At 45.2% G+C, this 22,112-nt stretch overlaps 2 protein-coding genes across 5 annotated transcripts in view; both read right to left on the bottom strand.

Annotated features, from left to right (window-relative positions):
- The window catches only part of SNX30 (sorting nexin family member 30), a 116,250-nt gene that overhangs the window by 19,776 nt on the left and 74,362 nt on the right, over nt 1-22,112 (bottom strand). For all 4 annotated transcript variants that reach the window (XM_069962175.1, XM_069962174.1, XM_069962176.1 and 1 more), the window contains one exon: nt 369-557. In XM_069962175.1, coding sequence (XP_069818276.1) covers nt 369-557 — 189 coding nt within the window. The remainder of the gene's footprint in view (nt 1-368; nt 558-22,112) is intronic.
- LOC138787174 (uncharacterized) lies at nt 2,872-8,118 on the bottom strand. Its single transcript, XM_069964344.1, has 2 exons — nt 5,946-8,118; nt 2,872-4,912 (listed from the first exon to the last, which is right to left on the bottom strand). The coding sequence occupies exons 1-2, from the start codon at nt 5,963-5,965 to the stop codon at nt 3,151-3,153; spliced, it is 1,782 nt and encodes a 593-aa protein (XP_069820445.1). The 5' UTR covers nt 5,966-8,118; the 3' UTR covers nt 2,872-3,150.

Genomic DNA, 22,112 nt, shown 5'->3' with positions numbered 1-22,112 from the left:
CAATTGGCTATGGCCCGTGATTGGAACACTCTAATTGATCCCTTTGATTTTGGTGCTATCCGAGCTGGATCATGGCAAATGATCATTAGACTAGTATACACGATTCCCAAAGTGGACTTGATGCAGTGTGGCAATCTTGGTTTAAGTAGTTATCCTCTCTACCCCTCAGTGGGTGTTTGAGTACTCTTAGCCATCAGCGGTAGATTATATTTTGGCCCTATCCTTCTTCACTTTGTCTGTTTCATCGCTCTATTATGGTAAAAAAACACAACTATTTTATCCCTTCATTATAGGAAAAAAAACTAACCCTTCTGATAACAGTGCAGAAAAGAAATGTACAGTAATCATGTCCTTATTCAGTGGTTTACCTTGGTCATAACCCGGTAAGTTATGTATGTTTCCATAGTGCACACATGTTTCTTTGGGTCATCAACTGTAACAAATAGGTCTCTTGTCTCGCCATCCATGTCATCATCTAGCTGCAACCTGTTAAGTAGTGAGGATGAAGAGGCAGGACTTGAAGTATCTGCTGGGGTACCATTTGGCAAACTGAGATCCTATAACAGAAACAGAATGGGTAAAATAAATATATACCTGCATGTGTTCATTTTTAATATTTTATATTTTAATATCACAAACTATTTATTAGCTGCAACAAATGCATTGAGGACCACAATATGTCCACAATATGTCCAACACAGGTCTCTTGTGCAGAATATTGTGGAAACTTGGCTGTTACATGCCAGCAGGGACCTACTGCAACTACTAGGAGCAAAGAACGCTGTGACCTTAAAAATATAAGAGAAGAAGCCTCGGCTTTCTGACTGTGCACAATATGTTGCTACTGGCAATCAGGCTTATAATTAATGGAGAACACAGACTTGCTGAACCTATTTCGCACATTTATTTATAGTCGTGCTGCATTTGAGTGGCTAACATATTGTTTAGTTCCCAGCACCTCTTATGTTTGCATATACGAGGAAAGAATGTATTTATCATAACCCCTACAGATTGGGATACAGAAGACTGGAGTGCTGTTACTGCTAGATTTGAGACACATATGCACTGTTCAAGATCAACTGGTACACTTTTTTTTTTATTCTAAAACATAAGACACACAAGCATACACTTTAGACCTTAAAGGAGAAGTCAAGCAAAATTTTTTTATAAAAGTATTGTATTGCCCCCCCACACACACACACACACTAATATACACTTATTACAGGAAATGCTTATAAAGTGCCTTTATCCCTGCACTTACTACTACATCAAGGCTTCACTTCCTGGATAAAATGGTGATGTCATGACCCGACTCCCAGAGCTGTGCGGGCTGTGGCTGCTGGAGAGGATGATGGCAGAGGGATTCTCTGTGTCCCTCCAGTGCCCTGTGTTCCTCAGTGTCCCCCTGTCATCATCCTCTCCAGCAGCCACAGCCCGCACAGCTCTGGGAGTCGGGTCGTGACATCACCATGTTATCCAGGAAGTGAAGCCTTGATGTAGTAGTAAGTGCAGGGAAAAACCCTTTATGTGCATTTCCTGTAATAAGTGTATATTGGTGATTTGTATAACCTTTGGGGGGCAATACATTAGTTTAATAAAAAAATTTTGCCGGACTTCTCCTTTAACCTTTCAAGCAGCATCACATCTGCTCAAGATCCACAGTTTATTTTTAAATTAAATAAAAAACAGAGACAAACTAGAATTGATTAAAGGGGAACTATCAGTGGAACCTAACCTGCTGATATGTCCCTATTGTACAGGAGCCTTTTCCATGCAGTTAGAGGTGTGCTCCATGGTCCAGTAAGACCATTAGCACTGGGACACCCGTGAGGAGCACTGTCTCACTAGTGCTAATCTGCTTGTGGCCAGGCCGCCCCTTTCCGATAATAAATGGAACGGGCCAGCCAGATTGGTGCTATGGGGGCGGGAAGTGTTCCTAACGGTATTACCAGACCGCAGAGCACATGACTAACTGCAAAAGAATTGGGCAGAGGAGGAAGGTAAGACACATGCCTTCCTCCTCGGCATCTACTGTGCAATAGAGGGCAATCACCAGGTTACATTCGTCTAACCAGTTGATAGTTCCCCTTGAAACATATGTCACTTAAAGGCTATGTGCACACTGAGGAATTCTCGAGGAATTGAAGCAGAAAGTTTTCAGGCAGAATTCAAGCAGAATTTAAGCCCCCCATTGACTTCTATAGGATTCCTCTAGCAGATCTACAGCAGAAAATTCTGCTCGGAAATTCTGCAGTGTGAACAACAGAGCAGAAAACCCATTGAACACAATGGGACTTTGCTCTGTACATTTTTTACGGGAGGAATTTCAAGCTGAATTTCAAGCTGAATTTCTCGCCTTTTCCTCAATGTGCACATACCCAAAGGGGTAGTTCAGCAAAAAAGAAAAAAAGACACAATTACTTACGGGTAATCTTTGTTTTCGGAGAGGACCTCCCACCGCAGGACAGGAAACCTGAGAATATAAAAGCTTGACACACCTCTCCAGACCTCAGTTCAAATAAAAGTACTCCAGCGGAGGTAAAAAGAAAAAAACCAAACATAGGTAATAATAAGGAAAGGTAAACAATATCTAGGCAACATTCGGTCTAATATATATATATATATATATATATATATATATATATATATATATATATATATTATATATATATAGCTTTTATATTCTCAGGTTTCCTGTCCTGCGGTGGGAGGTCCTCTCCAGGGGTGCTGTCATGGGCTACCGAAAACAAGATTACCCGTAAGTAATCGTGTCTTTACCCTAACGCCCTATGACAGCACCCCTGGAGAATTAGAATAGGAGCTAATAACTAAATTAGGGGGGGGGGGGGGGGACTACTGAAAAAGGATTTTCCGGCCAAAGGATAAATCAGATATTGGCCTTAACTGTACTCTGTAGTGCTTAAAGAAAGTGTAAACCGAGCCCCAGGTGGCGGCTTTACAAGTCTGATCTAGGGTAGCTTCAGCCCTCTCAGCCCAGGATGTTGCCATTGACCTAGTAGAATGAGCTGTGAAGAATGGAGGGGGATCTTTATTCTTACTAGTATAGGCTAGTGAGATTGATTGTTTTATCCATCTACTAACAGAAGCTTTGGAGGCTGCTTTACCCTTATTGGGTCCTGAGAATTGAACTTACAAATTTTCAGCAGACCTAAACTCCTTTGTTTTATCAAGGTATTTCAACAAGCATCTCCTTACATCCAGAGTATGGAAAGTGGCTTCCTCCTGGTTTTTAGGATTGTTACAGAAGGATGGCGAAATAATCTCCTGATTTTTATGAAATTCTGAAACTACTTTCGGGAGAAAGGTAGGGAGCGTTCTCATAATTACTCTGTCATCAAGGATCTGTGTATATGGAGGATGAGCAGATAATGCTTGTATTTCTCCTACTCTCCTAGCAGTTGTTATTGCCAAAAGGAATGCCATTTTGATTGTGAGCATCTTGATTGAGATATCGTCTATGGGCTCAAAGGGAGTCACCGTTAGGGCAGCCAGGACTAGGTTTAAGTCCCATTGAGGCACCAATATCTTTTTGGGTGGATTGAGACGAGAGGCCGCTGTTATAAACCTCTTTACTAAGGTATTATCTGCTAATTTAAAATTTAGGAAAGAGCTCAAAGCTGAGACCTGAACTTTAAGCGTACTCGGACTTAAGTTCATCTCTAGACCGGCCTGCAGGAAGCTGAGTACAAGAGGAATGTTGGGTTTGTCTAAAGGATCCTGCTTACCTTTAGAGAACCTCAGGAAGGCACGCCAGAATCCCCTTCTCTTTAGGATGCTCCGCTCAGCATCCAGGCCGTCAAGTGTAGATTCGGAGTGTCCGGGTGTACCACTGGGCCCTGCGACAGAAGATCTTTGATGTCCGGGAGTACCCAGGGTTGACTCACTGACATTTTCCTCAGGCAAGTAATACATGGCCTTCTGGGCCAAAATGGAGCTATGAGGAGTATTGTCGTCCTGTCTTCCCGGATTTTCTTGATGATTTTCGGGATCAGGCGGAATGGAGGGAAGGCGTAACCTTTCTCCTTCCCCCAATTGAGGGAGAAAGCGTCTACCTTTGTCGGGTTGTCCCGAGGGTTCAACGAACAGAACCTGTTTAGTTTTCGGTTTCTTCTTGTTGCAAATAGATCTATTGATGGTGTGCCGTACCTTTTTAGAATTAGGCGGAATAGCTGTTCGTTCAGAGACCACTCCGTCTGCCTTAGCTGTATTCTGCTGAGAAAGTCTGCAACTCGGTTCTCCTTTCCCTTCAGATGGACTGCTGCTAGTGATGACAAGTTTATTTCTGTGAAGGAAAAAATTTGATGGGATAGATTCAAGAGTGTCTGGGACCTGGTGCCCCCCTGTCGGTTCACATAAGACACTGCGGTTGTGTTGTCTGAATAAACTACCACATGTTTGTGTTTGATTTGAGGTTAAAAGTTCTCCAGAGCTAGTTGTATCGCCAGTAATTCCTTGTAATTTGAAGAGCTTTGTTTGGTTTGTAAGGTCCAACGCTGATTTTGGTTGTCCATGTGAGCTCCCCACCCCCATGGGCTGGCATCTGTTGTGATTCTCACATTTGGGTGAGGAGACCAATGGATCCCTGAAGAGAGATTGTCTAGGTTTAACCACCACCGGAGGGACAATCTGGCTTTGGAAGATAGGAGAAAGGGGCGGTCTAGGGTCTCCCTGGTTCTGCTCCAAGACGTCAGGATATTCTGTTGCAGGTCTCTGGACCTGGCTTGTGCCCATCTTACCGCTGGTATACATGATGTTAAAAGTCCTAAGACTGACATGGCCTCTCTCAAGGATGGCTTGAAGGTCCAAAACAGGGTCTGAACTCTGTCCATGATTACCTGCTTCTTGATTTCCGGCAGAAAGGTCATCTGAACTGTTGAATCCAACAGGTATCCTAGAAAAATGCAGCGGGGAGATGGAGTCAGATTGGACTTCTTTAGGTTGACGTTCCAGCCTAGATATTTTATCATATCTAAAGCCTGTTCTAAATGGAGAAGTAGGGATTGAGTAGTGTCCGCCACTAGAAGGAAGTCGTCCAAGTATGGAATGAGAACTATATCCTTGGTCCTGATGAAGGCCGCCATGTTTGCCACTACTTTTGTGAACACTCTGGGGGCCTGAGATACCCCAAACGGGAGGGCTTTGTACTGAAAGTGACACCATTGCCCCTTGATGTTTACTGCTAGCCTCAGGAACTTCTGATGCGATGGATGATTAGGGATATGATAGTATGCATCCTCTAAATCCACCGATGCCATCAGGCACCCTGGATAGAGAAGATGGATGGCTGATTTGAGAGTCTCCATACGAAACTTTTTGTATTTTAAGTGGACATTGAGACTCTTTAAATTAATGATGACCCGATAGGTGCCGTTTGGCTTCTTTACTAAAAACAGTGGGGAATAGAATCCCTTTCCCTGTTGATTCACAGGGACTGGGATTATAACATTTTTGTCTACTAAAGAGAGTACTTCCTCTTCTAGTGCTATCTGTTTCTCCCTGTCTGACATTAGTCTGGTGGGAAGGTATCTGTCCGGGGGAGTGCTGACGAACTCCAGCAGCAGTCCCCAAGCTAAGGTACTTAACACCCAGGGACTGGAGGAAATTTCCCTCCAGGCTGGGAGAAAAAGGGACAGACGACCCCCCACCGGATGAATGTCATTGGGAATCTTTGGGTTTGTCTTTACCCGAGAAAAGGAATCCCTTCCCTTTCCCGGAGACCCTAAATCTCTTGCTGTTGTCCTGTCTAGGTCGAAAGGGTCTTTTGAAAGGTCTCTTCCCCTGTGTCGGCTCTTGAGATTTTTGTTGGCCTGGGAACTGTTTCTTCTTTTCAGATGCTTTTTCTAGCAGAGTGTCAAGAATTGGGCCGAACAGTGATTCGCCACTGCAAGGGATTGCACATAGTTTACCCTTAGAGGCTATGTCACCTTTCCATGGTTTCAGCCATATCGCTTGCCTGGCTGAATTAGATAGGGCTGCTGCTCTGGCTGACATCTTTAATGAATCCACCGAAGCATCTGCCAAAAAAAAAAAAAAAAAATCATCGGCCGCTTTGGATAGAACGGGTAAATCTTCCAAGATTCTAGCAGGGACATTCTCGTTAACCAGCTGAGTCTTTAGGTCCCCCAACCACAACCTCAAGGATCTGGCCACACATGTTGCTGCCACATTAGTCCTTAAGGCACAAGTGGACGCTTCCCATGTTTTGCGGTTGAAGTGGTCGGCCTTACGATCCATGGGGTCTGATAGGGACCCTAAGTCCTCGAATGGCAGGCAGTTTTTCTTGGCAATCTTAGCCACAGGAGCATCCACTGCAGGTGCTCTATCCCATGTTTTGCAGTCAGCTTCTTCAAAAGGATATTTCCTTTTAAAGACCCGAGGAATAAAAAATTTCCTATCCGGGTTCTCCCACCCTTTATTTATGAGGGCTTTAATCTTGTATGGAGGGAGAATGTGCGGATCTTCTTAGGCTCTAAACCTTCATATAAGGCATCCTCTGCTGATTTAGGCTGTGTGACTTCTTCTATGTTCATGGACTGCCTAATTGCTTTAATAAGCTGATCCGTATCATCTACAGGGCATAACGTATTACTAGTAGTAGTTTTCTCTTCTACTCCCTCCTCTTCTTCCCCCTGTTGCTCTACTTCTCCCTCCTCCACGTCTACCCAGGTAATAGCTGGAGCCGGGTTAGAGTCAACCTGAGTACCAGAGGGGCCAGGTATTTCTTGCTGGGGGGTTAGGTTAAGGTGACTAAGGGATGATTTAATCTCATCCCTCACCATTGGCTTAATGCCATTTGCCAGCGCGGAAGATTCTTGTGCCACTAACTTATCAATACATGCAGGGCATACAGATCTATTATAATCCTCCTTAAGCTCCTTCTTGCATTCACCAGATACTTTGCGGTGATGCCTCTCAGATGATTTACTGGAGGACTTAGAGGTTGGTGTTGATTTCTAAAATACAAACAGCAAACAAATACTCCATTAAAATAAACATAAGAATAAAGGACCTCTCACCAAACCCTGGTCTTCACTGGTACCGGACTAGAGGTCTTTGAGCTTCTTTTTTCACCCCTTTCAGAGCGATCATGGCGTCCTTTATCCCCTCCTGGAGGTTCCGACATTACTGCAGGAGGTGTACCAGCAGACCTTTCTGTGTAGTAGCAGGGCCGGCTGGTGGGAGTCTCAGTGCCTCCGGACGCAAGAGGCTTCGGACGCCAATCACAGCAGCTGGGGCTTCAAATAGGAAATTCCCGGGCGATGCACCGGAAGTAACGCGACCCGGCCGTGTCGTCATCCGGAAGCGCCGGACGTCACCACGCACGCGCACGCCGCCGTGCGTCCTGACGTCATACGCCCCGGGGAAACCGGAAGCCGACACTCACGGATGCCGGCGTTCCACCGCGAGACCACGCTACCCCATCGGAGATTATGGCGCGGTCCCACGGCCCAGTGCCATGCGGCCATCCGGTGAGTCCCCCGCCCAGACTTCCAGGCTGCTCCCAGGGAGAGACTTATGCCTGCAGGGAGCCTCACTGTGCAAAAGCAGATGGAGGACCTGCGGCCTGACTGTTGTCAAACTTCTTTCTTCTGCTCACACAGGAGCGTCTTCTCAGACCTCCCATCCGCTAGGACAGGAAACCTGAACTGAGGTCTGGAGAGGTGTGTCAAGCTTTTATATTCTCAGGTTTCCTGTCCTGCGGTGGGAGGTCCTCTCCAGGGGTGCTGTCATAGGGCGTTAGGGTAAAAATCTTTCAAATCAACTGGTGCCACAAAGTGAGAGAGATTTGTAATTTACTTCTAATAAAAAAATCTCAAGTCTTCCAGTACTTATCAGCTGCTGTATATTCTGCAGGAAGTATGTTCTTTCCAGTCTGGAGATCAGGAGAAGTTTTCCATGGAAATTTAGTACTGCTTTCCTGTCACAGATAAGAGGCTGCATCAGAGAGCATTGTGTAATAAAGCTGGCTCTGTCCTCCTCCTGGTCTCCCTGCCACAGCTCTCCCCCAGCTCAGGGACATCTCCCTAGGCGTGCCTACTCCCCATCCCAGGGACATCTCCCCGCTGGGAGATGTCCCTGCAGCCACCATGGGGAGATATCACTGTGGTGGGGAGCGGGTACACCACAGGATTGGTCCCTGCCATCATCCCGCATAGCTCCAGCCACAGCCCGCATAGCTCTGGGAGTTGGGTCGTGACATCACCATTTTATCCAGGAAGTGAAGCCTTGATGCAGTAGTAAGTGCAGGGAAAAAGCCCTTTATGTGCATTTCCCATAATAAGTGTATATTGGGGATTTGTATAACTTTTGGGGGCAATACAATACTTTAATAAACATTTTCTCTGGACCAAATTCAGCTGATCAGCAGCCACTTTAGGTGAGATCACCGATTTTCTCCTAGGGGTTTGCCAGGTTTGTCTAACACAGTGTGTTCACACAATGGCCCAGGTTTATCAGTCTGTCCAAAGCAAAAATTAGACACATATTTTGGCACAAATGACAACCAATCACAGCTCAGCTTTCATTTGTCAAAATAGGCTGTGATTGATTGCTATTCTACAGACAAAATGTGTCCAATAGTATTTTTGATGTGTTTCTGTTACGATTCGGTGGTCTTTTACAGCAATTGCACAAATCATGGTAAAATCTCAGCAAAACCACAAACTGTCAACAAGTGTCAACTCAGCCTCATGCTTACTTGCCTCAGTAGATGTGTTATGATTGGCTAGTCATTTTTTTTTCTGGGAATTTAGTAGTCGGCCTTGTTGTCAGGGCTGTGGCGTCGGTAAGACACAGCTCTGACTCATATACAGTCATCCAGTATCCAGGAAGAGAACAAGGTCCTTAGATTGATAGAACATAAAATATATTAATGGGGAACATTTATAAAACTCATAAAAATTTTGAAAGCTGGACTTTTTTCCAACTATAACCAAAACTAGCTCAGATTCTGACTCCAAAGCCCTGCTAGCCGTACAAGAAATCAGCTCCCATTGAGGTCACTTGCAGCCTCCACTCAGAAGAGTCTGATTTGCAGTGGCGAAGTGGAGAACAGCAGCCTGAACCAATGATAAGTGGATATCAAACTATCTTATGTTCCCTTTAGTGCAGAGATGTATATAAAACTGCAGTGCAAACATTGAGGAAAATAAACAGCACTTAAATGGGCTATTGCTAAATTAAAGCATACTCCCTATTCACATAAGTGGGACCCTCACGATCATGAGAATGGAGGTCCCTTGTCCCCTAGATAAATGGAGCAGCAATATATATGATCAATTGCTGCTCTATTCACTCTCTATGGAACTTCTAAAGCAAACCCAGTGCTGTACTCTATCTATATAGCATAGAGACAGAACAGAGCAGTGGTCGGGCATATACATTTTCACTTCATTAACTTGTGGAACAAGGGGCCCCCCATTTTTTTTAGGGTCCCAGCAGTCAGACCTCCGTTAATAAACTAGTTATCCCCCATCATCAAGAAAGGAGATAAATCATTCTTAGAAAAACCCTTTGCGCATAATCTATTTTTAAGCTAGCAATTGGATGTTCCATTCAACAAATATCATCCTGTACACACAGACGCATGCTTACTATGAGTTCCAAGATCTGGAAATTGGTTTTAAGAACAAGATATATAAAGCAATATATCTGCAAAATTCCCAAACATAACAGGATACATGCAAAAATAAAGCAAAATGGTGCAGAGACAGTGAAACAGTGGCTAGAAAGGCAACACAGATGAACCAGACAGTTCTATTCTGAAAATTGAAACATTTTGGGTCAGCTAAAAAGTGAACTTGCACCCGGCAGACTTGTCATATGACTGTTACTCACATGCACTTTAGAAAGAAAAGATTCAGAGGAAGTTGGTAAGATATAGAAAGAATGACAAAACACATGAGCTTATCACAATGGAAGGAAGCACTGACAAGCACAATAGACAAAAAGATACAAAGTGCAGTTCTGTCAAAGTAGAAATTCCAAAGAAACTTTTCTACCCCAAAAAAATCCTTTACAAATGGTAGACAGTGGCATAAAATAAAATCCTATACTCATCATAAATATCTACTTCTTCTGTACCAAATTTTTTCTGGTTCACCACCATTTTTCCAGACTCCAGCAAAACCGTGGGAAAAAAAGAAGCATCAGCACGGGAGTGGTAGGGCGAGTATTACTCCTTTGATTATTTATATGATTTTCATATGACTGGAAAATCCCTTTACATGAGTTACAGGATGTAATGTTCCTGGATAATCACCTACTGAAGTCAAGGGAAAAAAACAAACTATTTTTGCCTCCCTTATATGAAGAACTGTGCAACAATTGTCTGTCTTAGTCATCTGACATCTCTACAGACACAATGTCATTGCCCAGTGGACACTTTTATGACCAAGTACCTCGGATATTTCTGATTTTCAACATACTATTAAGTAAAAGGGTTTTCTCTAATGAATAGGGATACTTTCAACAGCTTGCAGTAACGAACCTAAATGTTACACATATCTTAATTACTTTTGTTGCTAGCTGTGAAAACATAAAAGCGGGGGGAAGTTATTACATCTTGTGTTCTTGCATCTTCAATATTGCTTGCTGTGAGCTAAATCTCAGGTTCCAAACTACTGACACTTAGATACTACTTTCATTACATACAGTATATCTATCCATGTATCGGTCTGTGCACTAGTACTTTTCCATGTTATGGAAGCAAAAAGTCAAAGAGGCGTTCCCAAGCCACTTAAGTACTGCAGGCTGGAGTGCTTCCTCGCTCGGCCTCACATCCATATTCCTTCTTGACTGACAGTCCCAAGAAGGGATGGGAATGGAAATGGAGATTCAATTCAAAGGCATAGGCTATGTAAGGACTGCTGGCTATATGAATGGTAACATGTTTTTCCTAACAACTATCGAACAGTGTCAGCAGTCTGGAACATGAAAAGTCAATGAGAGATTAAGTTTCATTAAAGTTCATTAATAGTTTAGTCTATAACTGCCCTATGAAAAAGGCCCCTTAAAGCGACTCTGTACCCACACTCCAACCCCCCCCAAACTGCTTGTACCATCAGATAGCTGCTTTTAATCTACGATCTGTCCTGGGGTTCGTTTGGCAGGTGATGCAGTTATTGTCCTAAAAAAAAAACAACTTTTAAACCTTGTGTCAAATTGGCGTGGCCTAGAGTACCCATGTCCTAGGATTGCGACAGCCCTCCATCCCTATTTCCCACCCTCCTCATCATTAAGGAATGCCCCCAGAACAATTTCTCCTATTCATCACCTGTCCGAACACTGCACAAGTGCTGGATGAATGGGAGAAATTCTGCCTGGCGTATTCCTAATGGAGGGACAGAGGGGTGTGTAAAGCCTAGGGCACATACACTCTAGGCCATGCCAATTTTACACAGGGCTGCAAGTTTAAAAGTTTTTTTTTTTTAGGACAATAACTAAGTCACCTGTCAAACTGACCCCAGGACAGATCTTGGATCAAAAGCAGCAATCTTGACGGTACAAGCGGTTTGGGGGGGGGGGGGGGGGGGTTGTCAGGTTATGGGTAGGTACCTCTGTGTTCCTCTCTTTGAAAAAAAAAAAAAGCCTTTTAATCGCCTCGGTCCAGCACTTGCTTCATTAGGATCAGCCCCTCGTGAAGTCACTAGGTGGGGGTGGATTACAGCGTCGGACCGAAGCGGGAAGGGAGGGGGGGGGGGGGAAATTCAATGGATTAGAAGCCCTGCACCGAAGACACGGTGACAGCCATCAGCCAAAGACAGGATTAACGCCCATTTATTAACTGATCGCATCTTTTGCATCTGCTTTGAAATGTATCTTTGTCGTCCGCACATCTCCCTGTGTAAACAGGGTTTGTGTGCCAGAGAAAGATAAAAGGTGACTGACAGCACGGGTATGTATATATATATATATATATATATATATATATATATATATATATATATATATATATATTCTCATGCCACGTGAAGGCACAGCAAAGGAGCAGCCAATCTCACAGTGGACACTTGTTTGCGACCCCCACAACTGAAAAAATGTGTGTGTCTAAGGGTCCTATTCCACGGGCCGAGCAGGGCCCGATCAACGATGTAAACGAGCGGCGATCTACTAGATCAACGCTCGTTTACTGGGCCTATTCCACGGCCCGATGATCGTTGAGCGAGGGCTGCAAGGACATCGTTACCGATGTCCTTGCAGCATCATACATACCTGTCCAGGCTTCTTCTCCGCGCTGTCTTCATCCCCTGGTCCCGCACGCTCTATCTTCAGAATGGCCGGTCAGCTGACAGGCCACACTCAGCCAAACACAGACGGTCCAGCCATTCTGAAGATAGAGCGCGCGGGACCCGGGGATGAAGACAGCGCGGAGAAGAAGCCTGGACAGGTAATGTATGCTGCTGCTGCTTGTCAAATCGTCGGTCGCCCGCCACGCACCGCTATTCAACCGTAGCGATGCGCGGTGGGGGAACAATGATTTTAGGTCTGGCCCTAAATGAACAATCAGCCGATGACACGATCAGGCTCCTGGCCTGTGAATCACGCCTAGAGAGGTGGGATTATAGCACAGAGTCGAGTGACTACAGCCCAGGGAGCCGTGACAAGTTGAGAGACAGATTCCGTCCACATGACTAGTTATGATTTGTATACAGCACGGGGAGGAATAAAACTATAAAATCAGCTTATATGGTGAGAAATGCTGCAGCATGCTTTATAACCACATTATTTTACATCAGAATGAATCTTGGTGACTGGTTCCCTTGGTGATTGTTTGGTAGCTGCAAACCATTACTGTGACTTAGCACAACACAACTGAAGAGGGTTCTATAAAGATCTAAATATGTTGAGTAGAATGACCCAAGGGTTATATGCTGCAGACCTTACTACACTAGCTACAATTGACCTGGAACTCCAGGTCCTCGGTTCAGAAGCTGTAGACAGATCCTCCCAATGGGCACCAGATATTCATGGAATTGCTGTGCTCTTATGTGGCAGACAGCTCCCTCCTGTTAATCTGTAATACAATAAGTTACTTGTCAAACATACAGTATGTAAACAATGATACCGCTATTAAGATTCATGTTAGTTATTTATTTCCCAAATGAGGGTAAAAGTGCTAAGTAAAAAAGAGAAGCCAATGCTGAAACCCATTACTTATCAAGTTAATCATAAATTGCACGTCTCGGACAGCTTGTTCACATCATTCTACTACTGCTTTTTTGTTTTCTTTTTTAAACTATAATAGTACTACAGGAGATAAATTGTCTAATCCACCACTTTAAAAAGTTATTCAGCATTGCAATTTACCTTTATTGACCTTGTGTTTTCTGGTGGTTCTTTGTCCCTATATTCTCTGCTGGAAGCGCTATAGTGCACGCTCTCTCTGCTGCCCCGTTTTTAAGCTCTCCTCCACACCGATCCCCTGCTACTGTACATACCAATCTCTGCTTACAGCTCATCGCTGTTGGCAAAGTTATAAAACCATGTTTTCCTTTTGGCACAGAGGTCAAGCTAAGCTACAGCAGCAGTCAGTCCCAGAAGACAAAACCTGTACATCAATCATGGAGGACAGGGAGGGGAAAAGCATGCATGGTGCAGCTCAGCCCTGATCCAGCTTACAAGAAGAACATGATTTTGCAAATGGCCATCAGCTAAGAGACAGGTACAAGCAGTTGTATTTCCAGATGAGCTATCCACTCAAATCTGCTGAAAACTTGATATAGCTGACAGATTCCCTTTAAGCATGTGCTCAAGTACTGAATCTTGGTACTATACGCTATAAGGCAAGCTAAAAGTATGAGATTTTCATGTCTGAGTCAACCTACAGAGGAGAGAGAGCACATTGTAGCTACAGTCACGCAGGGATCCCAGGACGTCCAGCCGATGGTCAGCAATGCAAGTCCCTACCTTATGGATGATGGGAGTAATAGTGGTACAGTTAAAAAAAAAACGTTTTTATTTTATTGTATCGCTTTTTGAAGCAGCCCCTCTTGATCAGATCAGTTCTGCCTCAAAACGCTTTATCTGACAATAAAAACTATTTTTTTAAACTTGCCCTTGCCAATCAGCGACTGGATGTCATGGAATCCTTGCACGATTGTACCTCCAATGTGCCATCCTCCTCTGATTCTACACCGGGATCCCCCAGCTCTATGGACGGGCAGCGAGAGGCATAACTTCAACAAGCGATTGGGTTTGACCGCCAGAGGTGAGCGTCATTCCAGCCATTCAAAATTGTTGCTTTCCAGTTTTCAGGCTGTGGGTGCCCCTGCTGTTTTTATCTTTCTAGCCACTGGGTCAGCCTACATACATACATCTATACAGTGATTTTATAAACTAGCTGTGTAAATAGTATCTATTGATTATAAAGGGCACCCTTGACATGAATTGTTTGCGGCATGCAGATAAAGGGGTGGGGGGGGGGGGTGTATGTGCATTGCAGCTCCACCAGCCAAATAAAAAGCTAAATGAATAAATCCAATTCTCCTGCCTAACAGGTTTATTTTCAATCACCAATAATTCTGGTTAGGTGACCTAAATAAACGTAATCAGAAGACAAGGAAGGCTTTTGTCCCCTTTCTTAATTTTAGACCAAGCTCCTACTTGCTAATAAAGATCTGTAAAATAAATATCTGCCTTTACATGACTGACTACCACGAATCAATGTGCTTGAAAAGCTATGTACAACTTTCAATGCATTTTATTATTTTTTCACTTGTACTTATGATATAAAATATTTTTTCTAACAGTAGTTTTAAAGCAAAATCGTCTGTGATACTCTGCACTGTCATGGCCTATGGCTCTACATTCTAGCTGCAGAATTTCATTCTGCTACAAGAATGTAGCCACTGCTACATTAATGGTGCCTTTACACAGATTAACCCCTTCAAGACAGAGCCCTTTAATGCACAAAAGTCTGGGTCAAATTAATGCAATGTTCCTCCCCGCCTTCTAAGAGCAATAGCGCTTTTATTTTTCCACCTACAGGGCTGGTTGGGGTGTCATTTTTTGCGACATGATCTCTGGTTCTTAATATCACATGGGTGTAACGAAAATTTTGATAAATTTTTATTAAATTTTTTTCTGATGTATAATATAAAAAAAAATTAATCAGCAATCCGTGCAGGAACTATAATGTAATATATTAATAGATTGGACAATTCCGCACGCTACTATATGTAATAGATTTATTTTTTAAAATATTTTTATTTTTATAATGGGCAAGGGGGTATATTAAACTTTTATTGGGGGGGGGTTTAATACTTTTAAAAACTTTTACTAAACTTTTATTTTTACTGTAAATTATGCAATGATTAGATTGCATATACTGACCTATGCTAGACGAGTGTTATCGGCGATTTATGCATAGAGCCTGCCTGAGAGCAGACTCTACACAGATCGCCGAACCGAAAGGACGGAGGTAAGAAGCTTACGCTTACCCCCGCTCGTCGGTATAAGCGATCAGGACTGATCTGCGTTTAAGGGGTTAATGAGACGCAGCTGCCTCTCATTACCTCCGGCCCCAGAAACACTGATGTGTGCCGGACCGCTCTCACTGCAGTGGTCCCGCACACATCAGTAAGCCCCGTCAGTGCAGGAACGTATATATACATTCCTACTGCACGGGGTATGTGCAGTAGGAATGTATATATATACAGATTGCTGATGGGAAGGGGTTAAGGCTAGGTTCACACTACGTTTTTGCAATCCGTTCAATGGATCCGTTTTTTTTTGACGGGCACAAAAATGAGGTTGACCACGTTTTGTGTCCGTCAAAAATAAAAACGGATTCGTTCTAATCTTTTTTTTTTTTAATGGAAGTCAATGGAAAAAAGGATCATAACAGATGCACACAGTTGCATCCGCTTTTTGCAATCAGTTTTTCATCCGTTTTTTTTTTTTTTTTTTCAAAAAAACGGATTGCAAAAACTTAGTGTGAACCCAGCCTTTTCTGACAGATATTTGAAGCCAAAGCCAGGAACAGACTTTAAACAGAGAACAGGTCATAAAGAAAAGACTGGGATCTATCCTCTTTTCAAATCCATTCCTGGCTTTGGCTTCAAATATCTGTCAGATAAATCTCTCAGTGTAAACACACCCTAACCCATCAGCTGCCAGGCTTTAACCCCTTAGCGACCCATGACGTATCTGATACGTCATGGTGCCGCTCGGGGTGTTCAGAGCGGGGTCCCGCCGGGACCGCGCTCTGAACGTCGCTGATCCCGGCTGACACGTGCAGCTGGGCAGTGCCTCTATTAGCCGGCGCGCGCTGCCGCGCCGGCTAATTAAGCCTCTAAGTGCAGCTGTCAAACCTGACAGCTGCACTTAGAGGCACTGCGCCGCACGTCCCTGGTGTCTAGTGGGACGGATCTCCCCCCCGGGAGATCCGTTCTTCTGCCCGTGCCGGGTCTCAGTGTCGGAATGACGCTGACCCCGGCTCGGCAATAGATTGCTATTGCCTGCAGCAGGCCATAGTAGTCTATGACCGATCTAATCGATCTTTGCTGTGTATATACACAGCATTGATCTCTATGAGAGATCAGTGCTGTCTATATACAAGTCCCCCAGGGGGACTTCTAGTTACAGTAAAAAAAAAAAAAAAGTAAAAAAGTGTTTTTATTAATAAAAAATCCCCTCCCCTAATAAAAGTCCAAATCACCCCCCTTTTCCCATTTTATAAATATAAATTAATAAATAAATAAACATATTTAGTATCGCCGCGCGCGTAATCGCCCGAACTATTAATTAATCACATTCCTGATCTTGTCAGCGCAAAAAAATTCCAAAGTGCAAAATTGCGCATTTTTGGTCGCATCAAATCCAGAAAAAATGTAATAAAAAACTATCAAAAAGTCGTATATGCGCAATCAAGGTACCGATAGAAAGAACACATCATGGCGCAAAAACTGACACCTCACACAGCCCCATAGACCAAAGGATAAAAGCGCTATAAGCCTGGGAATGGAGCGATTTTAAGGAACGTATATTTGTTAACAATGGTTTGAATTTTTTACAGGCCATCAGATACAATATAAGTTATACATGTTATATATTATAGTAATCGTAACGACTTGAGGAACATGCATAACAAGTCAGTTTTACCATAGGACGGACGGCGTAAATGCAAAACTCCCCGAAATCAAAACAAATTCGTTTTTTTTTTCAATTTGACAGCGCAAATGATTTTTTTCCGGTTTCGCAGCATATGTTATGGAAAAATAATGCCTGTCATTGCAAAGTACAATTGGTTTCGCAAAAAATAAGCGCTCATATACGTCTCTAGGTGAAAAAATGCAAGCGCTATGGACTTTTAAACTTAAAATGGAATAAGCAAAAGCGCAAAAACGAAAATAGGCTTTGACCTTAAGGGGTTAAACAGGATAATTTATTACCTGCCCACTTTCCAATCTGCTTCTCCGGCTCCCGATCACGGACGTCCTGCCGCAGCTGGACAAGCAGGCAGGAACGTGGGCAGGTGGCTACATTCTCACAGCGGAATGAAAATCCGCTGCGAGAATGCAGAGCCACTGGCCATGACAGTACAGAATATTGAAGAGGATTTTGCTGCAAAACACACAGTGTGAAATCCGTATGTGTGAATGGTAGATTCAAAGTCTGGGTTCAAACTACGTATGAAACCGGCCGCTCTGTGACCCGGCCATGTCGCAGAACGACAGGTGTTGGTGAAGATCATTACATCCAGTACGGGCCAGATGATCCTCATTCCAGTTGAATTGGGATGTGGGCGCATCCGTGTGCGCCCGCATCCTAATTCACCATTGAACACAGAGCCGAACTCTCCATTGTGTGACATAAATTTCAGTTTTTACTGCGGCCGCTAGCAATACAGGCTGGAGTGTAAATTATGTGTATACACTCTGGCCGGGATCCCATTCACAATCGTTTGCAACAACGGCTGTGATTAATTCAAAAAGTACGTTGTGTGAACATAGCCTAAAGGTGTTTAATAAAAATGCTGCTTAGATTCTCCTCCACAGTCTTGTTTTTACGCACAGGTTGATTAAAAATGAATGGTGTAAAAGGAAAGGCATGTTATCCGGAGAGCAGAAAAGGTCCTACCTGCACTTCCTCCAGGGGCGGATGCATGCTGTAAGCATTGTGTTGGGGCCATGCACACACATAATGACCACTAGATAACCCCTTAAGGGTGCCTTCACACATACCGACTCGCAGCGTAAATCTCGCTGCAAGTTTTGCAGCAAGATCGGCTACAAGCTAAGGTCCTGGCAGGTCCCTGTGCATACATACTCGCAGTGGTCTAAAAGGCCGCTGCGAGTATGTAATTCAGCCGCCCCCTTAACCCCTTCATCTGCTCCCGCTGTGTGTATATACATTACCTTTCTCCTTGCTGCACTGGGTCTCGGCTTTCTGCTCTGCCACCAAGCCAATCAGTGTGTTGCCCAGCCGCAGCCACTGATTGGCTGGGCGGGAGAACAGGAAGCGAGGACCCTGTAAAGCAAGGAGAAAGGTAATGTATATACACACAGCGGGAGCAGATGAAGGGGTTAAGGGGGCGGCTGAATTACATACTCACAGCGGCCTTTCAGACCACTGCGAGTATGTATGCACAGGGACCTGCCAGGACCTTAGCTTGTAGCGAATGTCCCTGCAAAACTTGAAGCAAGATTTCTGCGGCGAGTCGGTATGTGTGAAGGCACCCTAAAAGTAAAACTAACATCTAAGGTGCGGCCAATGACTGAAAAATCAAGACAATCCTAACAAACCAATGAAATCCTATTGAACATATGTTGTGTACAATAAAACTTTGATAGATAGTATCTAATTTTTGTTCTCTCAGTTATAAACACAGGGGGAGATTATAGGGTGTAAAGTAGAACTGGCTCAGTTGCCCCTAGCAACAAATTAGATTCTTCACAGATTCCTTGGAAAAATGAAAGAATCTGATTGGTTGCTAGGGGCAACAGAGCCAATTCTACTTTACTCCACTTTGCTAAATCTCCCCCCTCGACAGAGGCTATAGTTTAGCATAATGCAGGCTGCTGTGTCCTGTTCCCTGTGAAATAAATAGCTGCCTTGACAAGTATGTTTCCAGTCAAAGTTGACCTTCAATTTGGTAAATAAGCTTTTGGTTGCATTTTTAGCCAAAACAGAAGTTGAACGAACTATAATGAAGACATCTGCTCCCTTTTTTATGTTTTGGTCCCACTTCTGACCAAAATACAAGTTAGCTTCCAGCATTTGATTTGGCAAAAAAAATAAGTTAATTAATAAAAAATAAATAAAAAAAAAACCTGTCACAGAATACTGCATGTGTGGCACCCCCTAAGCAGTCATGTCACATGTTCCTCAATGCAGAAATAGTTGTTGTTTTTTTTCATTGGGAAACAAGGCGGAAGGAAATCTTATTACTCTTCATCTGCATAAATGAGGATATTGGGGGACTGGCTCCATGAAATGTCAAAAGTTTCAATTGGCCAGGGTCTGAGTGTTCAGACAGTGACCAATCAAGCGGACTAGTTGGGGAAGTTCATGTGCCGTGTGTTCACTTCAGGCTTGTGTCATTCTCCGACTTGGTCAGCCCCATAGATTTACGTTATGCTGCACCCGGTCTTCTCTTGGTTTATTCTTCCTATTGGTCTGGGTTTCAGTATTCTGACATGTCAATTTTTTTTTTTTTTCGATGACAGGTACTCTTTAGGGTAGCTTCACACGTACCGACTCAGTCGGCTAGGTCCTGGCAGATCACTGTCACTATATACACACAGCGGTCTGAACGACCGCTTCGTGTATGTATTTCTGCCGGCCGCTTAACCCCTTCTGATGCCGCCCGCCTCCCGCTCAGCTCTGTATACATACCTCCTCGCTCCACAGGGTCCTGGCGTCCTGCTCTAGCGCCAGGACAATCAGTGGCTGCGGCAGGGCAACACACTAATTGACCGGGCGCGAGAGCAGGACGCCGGGACCCCATGGAGCGAGGACAGGTAATGTATACAGAGCGGAGCGGGAGGCGGGCGGCATCAGAAGGGGTTAAGCAGCCGGCAGAATTACATACACACAACGGTCATTCAGACCACTGTGTGTATGTAGTGACAGTGATCTGCCAGGACCTAGCCGACTTGCAGCGTTATCAACGCTGCGAGTCGGTACCTGTGAAGGCACCCTTAAGGTTACAAACACACTTGGCGGGTCTGCAGCGAGTCTCCATGCTGCGTTTTTGCAGCGAGACTCGCTGCAGATCCCGGCCCTATACTTTTAAATGGTAGACAAACACGCAGCAGGGATGTACATCCCTGCTGCGAGTTTGTCTGCAGCCCACCCCATTAACCCCCCGGCCACCGGAGCTGATACTTCACCTGATCCCGGCTCCGGCGGTTCCCGATGTCTTCAGCAAGCCGGAGCAGGGACCAGGTGAAGTATATGCTCCAGCCAGCCGCCCGCAGCCCCGGCCGCCCGATCGCACGCCCCCCCGCAGCCCCGGCCGCACGCCCCCCCGATCGCACGCCCCCCGCAGCCCTGGCCGCACGCCCCCCCGCAGCCCCGGCCGCCCGATCGCACGCCCCCCCGCAGCCCCGGCCGCCCCCCGCAGCCCCGGCCGCCCGATCGCACGCCCCCCCGCAGCCCCGGCCGCCCCCCGCAGCCCGATCGCACGCCCCCCCGCAGCCCCGGCCGCCCGATCGCACGCCCCCCCCGCAGCCCCGGCCGCCCGATCGCACGCCCCCCCGCAGCCCCGGCCGCCCGATCGCACGCCCCCCCGATCGCACGCCCCCCCGCAGCCCCGGCCGCCCGATCGCACGCCCCCCCGCAGCCCCGGCCGCCCGATCGCCCCCCCCCGCAGCCCCGCAGCGATCGGTGCTGCGGGGGGGGCGTGCGATCGTTGCTGCGGGGGGGCGATCGGGCGGCCGGGGCTGCGGGCGGCTGGCTGGAGCATATACTTCACCTGGTCCCCGCTCCGGCTTGCTGAAGACATTTAGGTTTGTAACCTAAAGAAGATTCCATGCAAAGGGAACACAGCACATTTTAAAGATGTTCCACTGAGAAATGAGGAGTCCAGAGCCAAGCGTCTAAAGGCCCATACAACAGTGGCCATGGATAAAAATGACAGGTAGATAGCAATGAGCGAACGTGCTCGTCCGAGCTTGGTACTCGATCGAGTATTAGGGTACTCGATGGTACTCGTTACTCGGACAAGCATCTCGCGATACTCGAGAAAATCTCATCATCCATTTCCTGTAAGTTTGGGCGCTATTTCTCAGCCAATAAACATGCGGTACCTGAGGTAGACCATTAACCTCTCCTTAGCTGTGCTATAAAGTACACAAGAGACAGTGAAATCTAGTGGTGGATGTGCAGAATGCCCCCTCAGTCTCAGAGCATTTGGCAGACATAGTTACCGAGCGACACACACCATACAGTAGTGGAGCTTCTGCTCTGGGACACTGCAATAGGCTATGTTAAAAGGCAATGATTAACCGACATGCACAATGTCTGCAGATCATGGTCTTAAAACATGTTTTATTAAAACGACAGCGACAGCAGTGGTCTGCTGGCTGTTGCTCCATGTAATAGGAGAGGCGGCAGACTGCCGCTAACTTCTACCGGCCACCCAGATGATCTCATGATTGTCCGGGCAGGCACACACCCCCTGGCCACCTAACAAGGAGAAGATGAGAAGCCCTAGCCCTAAACAGCAACACAAAAGATGCTATCAGGCAACAAACACTGGATGATGTCTAGCCCTCTGAGGCTGCCTTCATACAATGAACCGTAACATTTGTTTTCTGGGAGCACATATTTCAGAGTAAAGGCCTTATTACATGGGCCGATCACCTGTCAAATCGAACATATCACCTGCATAATAGGGCTAACAATCAGCTGATGAACTTACCAACACTGATCAGCTGATCACTCATTTCTGACCCGACAGGAGTAACCTGTTGTCAGCCGCACATCTCCCTGTATAGTTCAGGATACGCAGACAATGGCTTATTAAAATAATGGGATTTTGCCAAGATTAATGTTTATTATCTCATATTCTTAAAACAGCAAATGAGTGAGAAGTGACATGGCTATCCCAAGCCAGCACAGAGGACAGGACCCGGCTATGCCAC

The sequence above is a fragment of the Dendropsophus ebraccatus genome, chromosome 3 (assembly GCF_027789765.1).
Source record: "Dendropsophus ebraccatus isolate aDenEbr1 chromosome 3, aDenEbr1.pat, whole genome shotgun sequence".
Lineage (NCBI taxonomy): Eukaryota > Metazoa > Chordata > Amphibia > Anura > Hylidae > Dendropsophus > Dendropsophus ebraccatus.
The sequence above is the reverse complement of the archived record's forward strand: the minus strand, read 5'-3'. Positions and strand labels throughout refer to the sequence as shown.